The sequence below is a fragment of the Saprolegnia parasitica genome (assembly GCF_000151545.1).
Source record: "Saprolegnia parasitica CBS 223.65 unplaced genomic scaffold supercont2.34, whole genome shotgun sequence".
NCBI classification, from domain to species: Eukaryota; Oomycota; class Saprolegniomycetes; order Saprolegniales; family Saprolegniaceae; genus Saprolegnia; species Saprolegnia parasitica.
Window position 1 is genome coordinate 152243 of NW_012156428.1, and position 7518 is coordinate 159760.

At 59.9% G+C, this 7518-nt stretch overlaps 3 protein-coding genes across 3 annotated transcripts; all 3 read right to left on the bottom strand.

The window, feature by feature from the left end:
- Window positions 1-972: 972 nt before the first annotated feature.
- SPRG_20497 (hypothetical protein) lies at window positions 973-2118 on the bottom strand (the record flags this gene model as incomplete). Its single annotated transcript, XM_012347197.1, has 5 exons — window positions 973-1052; window positions 1098-1369; window positions 1427-1675; window positions 1720-1984; window positions 2034-2118. The coding sequence occupies 5 exons, from the start codon at window positions 2116-2118 to the stop codon at window positions 973-975; spliced, it is 951 nt and encodes a 316-aa protein (XP_012202587.1).
- Window positions 2119-2691: 573 nt separating this feature from the next.
- On the bottom strand, window positions 2692-4395 carry SPRG_20498 (hypothetical protein; the record flags this gene model as incomplete). Its single annotated transcript, XM_012347198.1, has 1 exon — window positions 2692-4395. The coding sequence occupies one exon, from the start codon at window positions 4393-4395 to the stop codon at window positions 2692-2694; it is 1704 nt and encodes a 567-aa protein (XP_012202588.1).
- Window positions 4396-6697: 2302 nt separating this feature from the next.
- SPRG_20499 (hypothetical protein) lies at window positions 6698-7021 on the bottom strand (the record flags this gene model as incomplete). The annotated part of the gene is made up of 1 exon (XM_012347199.1): window positions 6698-7021. The coding sequence occupies one exon, from the start codon at window positions 7019-7021 to the stop codon at window positions 6698-6700; it is 324 nt and encodes a 107-aa protein (XP_012202589.1).
- Between the last annotated feature and the right edge of the window lie 497 nt (window positions 7022-7518).

Sequence of the window (7518 nt, forward strand, 5' to 3'; positions counted from 1 at the left end):
TATGCCACCTTCGCGCGTCCCCTGATCCCGCATCATATCGGATCAGGTGCTGCGTCGACGGGCGATCTTTGACGCGATCATGCAACGCTTCGGCACGCCTTTGCTGCTACGGTCATACGGCTCGCCACCGGGATCAGCTCAAGGCCTTTCACATGGGGCAACTGCAGCTCCTAATGACGCTACGATCACGAGACTCGTGTCAGAAGGTAACCAACTATTGGATGCATGGCGTCGGTAGAGGCCACTGGGTAGAGGCAGTCGGTTCGTGTAACGCTTCGTGACGTGGCAGCCCCAGGTGGCAGATAAGGACGCCGTACCGACACCTTGGACACAGCCTTGGACATCTTGCATTACATGAAAAGTTCCGTTGCGAGTCGCCGCCGTGCCTCGAGTGATAGCAGCTGAGATAGCCATACAAGTACGTCGTGGTCGACTCGTACACAGTACCAAGTAGCTTTCGCCGGCTCTGTGCACCAATATCGTCGTTCTCGACGCTCTTTCCGCCCACGCACCAGGAAGAAGCAGGATGCGAGATACTTTTTACGATGCCTCCGTCCTGCGTATGCAAGCAGGACGAGCACAAGTGTGCTGATGACGACGCGGCTTCCACCTGTCGGATGTTCTTTTCTTTTGTGGAAGAATCGGTGTGCCTGCATACACATCTGCTCCTCTCACCAGCTGCGCCGTCGGCGTTCGCAGTGACCATCTGCGGGCCATGGACGGGGCGAGTACCTTGCTCTTCATCGCCGCGTTGTCTCGCAGAGTCACCCCTTCCGCAATCATCCAGTACCGGTAGCTCAGCCACTTACGGCTTGCTGTAGGAGGATTTGAGTTTTTCCCGAAGCGAGCTGGTAGCTCGTTCGGTGAGTATGCTCTTGGTCCACTTCGACCGACCAAATCCATCCATATAGCCTGCATTACGACAAATGCTGACGACGACGACGACGCAGGATGATGATGCTGCGTGCAGCTTCACGCAGCCTTTCGAGGCGCTTGCATCGCGCGGATCGACGTGATCGTCAAGCCCAAGTAGACAACGATCGCATGCAGCACTAGCATAGACACCATGATGCTCTACCATCCAGCTGCTTACGTACACAAGACGGCAAAGATGGGGCGCGCGCTAAAGTCCGTGTGGGTCGAGAGGAAGCTCGATAGGACGTTGTTGACAATGTGCAGTACGATCGAATCGCGGAGGTTCTGCCGCGTCTGCACAAAGAGCACTGCGTAGTACAAGCCGATCTCGATGCCGAGGCAGGTCTGCAGCAGCACATATGGCGTCGAGAAGCTGCTGTGTTTGAGGTTGATCAGGTGCGTGCAGCCAAAGAGGACGCTGGCGACCCCGGCCGCGACGCCATTGCTCGGGATCCTACGGCCATCATAGTACGACATGAACGGTTTTCATTGCAAATGGCGACGGCTGTACCGGTTGAGGAGCAGGTGGAAGGCAAGGCCGCGAAACACAATCTCTTCCTTGATCGGCGACAAGAGTAGAATCTCACAAATGCGCGCGAGCTGGAGCTGGCCCGTCACCGCGTCGTAGTAGTTGTCCAGCGAGAGAAACCAAGCGGTCGTATGCCATTGGTACGCGACCACAAGCGCAAACCCAGCGAGATGGTACACGACGAGCCACTTGGTCGAGGTCGCCAGCGGTCGCCAGCGCAAGAGCCCGAGCCTAATCCATCGCTGCATACGACAGGCGTCATGGAAGCGATGTACCGTTCGCAGAGCGCGCGTGGCGAGAGATGGAAGAAGGTCGCGTACCGATGCAAGAGCCACGCGAGGACAAAGACGGCGTCGTACATTGCATCCACGATCGTTGTCGCCGATGCATCGCGCTCCATGAGGAACGAGAGGAGGTACAGGAGCGTTGAGCGCGACGCGATCGCTAGCACCATGACGAGGAAGGTCTCGCCGAGAAAGGCAACGACCTCGACCCACGCAAAGATGGCGGCGACGACCGTGCCATGCACCTTGGGTGTCTCTACGCCGCGCGTTAGCACCAAGTCAATAGGCAGAAGCTGTGGTCGCACCGGCGCTTGGGTCCATGAGCCAGAGGACGACGCCGTTCTCGGCCGCGTCGAGCACATGCGCCTCCTGCCAGAGTGCTCCAGCCATGCTGCGTGTGTGGCATCCGGATACTGTGCCTTTTTAAAGAGCGCTTTTTAACAGCCAACGTATCCGGATGCTGGTGGATCGCGAAATTTGCGCCACCGACGACCACCATGGGCGACGTTGGCCCCGTACGGGTGTAGTCGTCGCCATCGCGTCGTAGCTGCGTAAAAAAGAATCGTTCATTTTTGCAAGAGGCAGCGTCGAGTCTCTCGAGCGCGCTCTGGCGACCTGAAGAGCAGCGGTGGACCAGTGGACGCCGGAGTAGCAGTCCCAGCACGACTACTAGTACAATACTTTTGCTATATAGTAGTAGGGCAGGATGGTCCCAAGAGTCTTGGTCTTGAAGACGTGAAGGGTTCTACTGCAGCTATCCATGCGTGCGTGCATTTCTGATCACTCGATCGCAGTCGCGCTCTTTTGGTGGCCCCAACACAAGTCGATGCTGTCTGATGCTTCCTTCCCGTTTGCAGTGTTCACAACCGCTTCAAAGAAACGGAGCGCAGCTCATGACAATCTGTGCATCATGTAAACGTGTCGAATGCATTCATAGCTACAGGGGTGATCATCTATTACATGTCATTTCCATGACCGCGTCGGGTGCGTCGAGGGCACGAGCCGGATCGTGTTGGGCATGTCGTCGGTCGAGTACGCCGCCGACGCGTCGCGCGGTGACGAGTCGGCGCCCTGAATTGAGATCGTGTAGTTGGCGCCGGAGCTCTCCCAGTCGTGCTCGTGGGCCGTCGGGATGCCCGAGTACGAGACGTCGTCCGGCTTCGCCCACCCGCTCGCAAAGTTCCAGAGCATGAGCAGCAGACGCAAGAAGACGATCAGAACGATCGCGACGACGACGACGACAACCACATACGACAGCGTCTTCTGCGTCCCGACTTCCAACCCGAGCGGGGTGAGACCGGCGGCGACGCCATAAATGACAACCAAGAGCGCTTCCAAAACCAGTGTGCACCACAGCTGGATCGTGCACTGGAACGGTCGGACGACAACGATGATTACGACGTAGACCACCCGCAGCGCAATGAGCGCAATCAATGGCGCGGCGCTGGCCACGGGCACACTCGCGACAAGAACACCCGTCAGAAGCTGCACGAGTGCCGCAACGACAAAGAAAAGCCGGTGGCTGTACAAGTACGGCCCGTACACGACGCCCCACACGACGCGGACGTGCCACTTGGAGAGACCCGCCTCGGTCTTGCGGTGCACCGCAACCGCACCGGCGACAAGGACACCGACGAGAAGTGCCAACGTCACCATCGACAGCACGGCGTTCGTGTGCGGAAACCCAGTCGACGACGCGTCTTGCAGCACCTCGAACGTCGCGACCATCGAGAGCGGCAAGATCGCAAAGTAGACGACCGTGACGCACATGCCGAGGAGCCGGCGCGAGATCGACCGGAGACTCACACTGCGCTTGTGCGAGTCCGACGTCTCCGAGTGGAACGGGTTCCCGCGCTGCACCAAGCACTTGGCGACGACGGCCGTCACGATCACGACCAGCAGCAGCACCGCCAGCACGACCAGCACCGTCGCCCAGAGACGGAAGAACCAGTCCTTCTCGGCCACGTTCGCACGCAGCGAGAAATCAATGTACCCCGACGCGTCGTAGCCAGACGTCGACGCCAGTTGCCGGTGCGGCCCCAACTGCCGGTGGCTCACGAGCTGCACGGACGCTACGGTGCTCGTCGACGCCGACGACGCCGACGCCCGAATGAGAAAGTTGAGCCACGAGAGCGAGTCGAGAAAGTTCATGTAGAAGAGCTGCGGCACATTCGTGTTGTGGACCAGCGAGAGCACGCTGATGCCTTGGAGAAACCCGACAAACGTCGGCAGCTCCCATGCGTTGGGCGCGAACGCCCGCTCCATCGTTGCATCCGGTGCAATGTACGACGGGTTGATGGCCAGAAACTGAAAGAACGCCAGCGTCGCGACCGTCACGGCAACGACAGCGGCCGTCACATAGCGCACCGTGAGCTCGGACGTCGACTCGGTGCCGACCGTGGCCTTGGCCTTGAGCTCGGCAGTCGTGTCGCCTCCGGTGTTGCCGGCGCCGCGGTTGATGTTGCTGTGGTCGTTGGGCGGCACGGTTTGTTGGTCTTCGAGTACCGGTGCCGTCGTCGCGTTGCTTGACGGCGCTGTCGTTTGGCCAAAGAACTGGTTGTCGAGGTTCGTGGGCGCCGGCGTCTGCGTCTCGGGATTCTTGAGGAGGTTCTCGAGACTCGGATCGACAGTTGCTGGTGGCAGCGTCGTAATGTCGATGACGATCATTGTCGGTATCGGCGTCGTCTCGCTAGGATTTGACGACGGTGTCGGCTTCGTTGGCTCAGGAGCTAAAGTTGGTTCTGGTGTGGGCGGGGTAGATGGCTCCGATGTCGGACTGGGCTGAGGTGTTGGTGTGCCAGACGCATCCGATGTCGGGTCGGGCTTGGGCGTCGTTGATGGTGTTGGCGTCGGTGACGCCGACAGATCATCCGGCTTGGGCGTTGGCGTCGGAGATGCCGTTGGGTCCTCAGGCATGGGCGTCGGCGTCGGCGATGCAGTCGGGTCGTCAGGCTTGGGCGTCGTCGTTGGCGTTGGTGACGGCGTCGGCTCGATCGGGCCTGGGTGTCGTCGTTGGCGTCGGCGACGGTGACGGCTCGTCAGGCTTGGGCGTCGTCGTTGGCGTTGGTGACGTCGTCGGCTCATCGGGCTTGGGCGTCGTTGTTGGCGTCGGCGACGGTGACGGTGACGGCTCGTCAGGCTTGGGCGTCGTTGTTGGCGTCGGCGACGGTGACGGTGACGGCTCGTCAGGCTTGGGCGTCGTCGTTGGTGTCGGCGACGGCTCGTCTGGCTTGGTCGTCGTTGTTGGCGTTGGCGACGGTGACGGCTCATCGGGCTTGGGCGTTGCCGGTGCAGTCGTGTTGCCAATTGTTGGCGTAGGTGCTGGCGATGTTGAATTGTTGTCAGGCTTAGGCGTCGTAGTCGGTGCTGTTGTAATGCTTGGTGTCGTTGTTGGTGTAGTCGACGGGGCCGTTGTCGGAATCGGACTCAGCACCTGTGGGCTTGGCGCCACTGTCGCCACTGTCGGTGCTGTCGATGGCTCGAATGTCGGAACGGGTGTTTCCGAATCCAGTGTCGCGCGCACGGCGCCGTGGACGAGGTCACGGCCATCAACGGCCGCAACCGTGAGGAGACACAGCACGGCGACGGCCTTGAAGCGTGTGCTGGCAGGCATCGTCGTCACTTGCGAATGAACTCGACCGAATCGAAAATGCAAATTCACGTCTTGGGTTGCTGGATGTCCGTGATCGTGCGAGCGTCACGCACCAAAACGCTGTTTGCATTTGTTAAACGTGCCACGTCGCGGTCGAACCTGCCTTTAACCTCCCCAACCCGGCGTTTACCCGGGTCAAACCATGCCTAATTGACGTTTAACGCGATCGAGCAGACGTCAAAATTTTGGCCGCGACCACGTGGTATGGCGATCGTCCAGCACGTGGTTTCCAGCATCACCCGCCCACGTCGTGATTGGTCCGTCGGCGCGACAAGGACCGCGATCCGTCAAGGCCCAGTGCGTCCACGATGTGCTAAATGGCATGACAAGCCAAGGCAACGCCGCCGATGACGTAGACTCGAGGCTGCTCCTTCAGTGATAGTATAACGCCGGAAGCGTCGCCTCGATGGGCGGCTTGTACCGTGCACGACCACAACCCGTCGCAGAAACGACGGCTTCGTTTTCTGTGCATGGGTGTCAAAGTTCAAGGAATCGACAAGCGCTGGGACACGGTTGGGACGTTCTCGGTCGCTGAGGCTTGAAGGATTGTTGGGAGCTCAGAGCTGCTGGCTATCGCGTGCGCTGCAAGCTGCTAGTGTGCAGCAGCTCCGTGGTTATGAAAGGTTTTTGGTGTGCGATCCAACGGCTCGAGATGGCTCCGGACCGTCACCGACCCGACGCCATTGCACCTTCCGTCGTTGCGCAGCGTCCGCACCGTGATCGTCGATGGCATCGGAGGAAGCATCGTTTGCTGGTTCCATCAACGACAGACACTAAGACACATCAAGATACTAGCACCGACGGTACGTCGATGACTGTCCATTCCACGTGACTCGAAAGACAAACACTGTGTATGCGTCTCGATGGTGCTGCATACGCCACGTGCCACTCCCGTTGCATCTGGGAAAACAACAGCATGCAGTTGTGCTTGCTTTCACCACCGGCAACGGCGCGATCGCAGCGGATTTGACGGTTTGCACCGAGTCGCTGACGTGGGACTTATGCAACGCCAAGCGGCGGCTCTGCGGGACGTGCAGGACCTGCAACCGTATTTCGATCCCTATGTGCGTGACTGGCCAACTCCACCACAATGTCGCGCCTCGAGCGCTCAAAGCGATGCACATCGTCGACCCCACTGCGCGAGAAGAGCTATGGTCTCACGGTGCGCGATTCCGCTTGGACATCGACGCTCTTTGCTCAACTCGACCACAAAGTCCCATGCAAATTCCTCTGTTGCATTAACACCATAGATGCGCACGCCAACCCACACGGACTTCGTCGTGGCAGTACTAGTAGTGCGGAAACATACAAGGCCGACTACGCCCGGTGCTTGTCCGAGGCGAGTCGGATCGTATCGGGCACGTCATAGGCGTCGTCCGGGTCGTGCAACGGGTTGCTGCGCGGGTGCGACCCGGACGCGAGCGAGATCGTGTACTTGTCGGCGCCACTTTCCCACTCGTGTTCGTGGACGGTCGGCACGCCCGAGTAGTCGTCCTCGTCGTCGTGCTTGGCCCACCCGCTTGCAAAGTTCCAGAGCATGAGCAGCTGCCGCACAAAGACGCACACGACCATGGCGACAACGAGAACGATAATCACATACGACAGCGTCTTCTGCGTCCCAATCTCGATCGGCGTCGTCATTAAGCCGGCCGCGACACCGTAGACCACGACAAGGATGCATTCGACCGCGACGGTCACCGCAGCTGGATCGTGCACTGGAACGGTCGGACGACAACGATGATTACGACGTAGACCACCCGCAGCGCAATGAGCGCAATCAATGGCGCGGCGCTGGCCACGGTCACACTCGCGACAAGAACACCCGTCAGAAGCTGCACGAGTGCCGCAACGACAAAGAAAAGCCGGTGGCTGTACAAGTACGGCCCGTACACGACGCCCCACACGACGCGGACGTGCCACTTGGAGAGACCCGCCTCGGTCTTGCGGTGCACCGCAACCGCACCGGCGACAAGGACACCGACGAGAAGTGCCAACGTCACCATCGACAGCACGGCGTTCGTGTGCGGAAACCCAGTCGACGACGCGTCTTGCAGCACCTCGAACGTCGCGACCATCGAGAGCGGCAAGATCGCAAAGTGACGACCGTGACGCACATGCCGAGGAGCCGGCGCGAGATC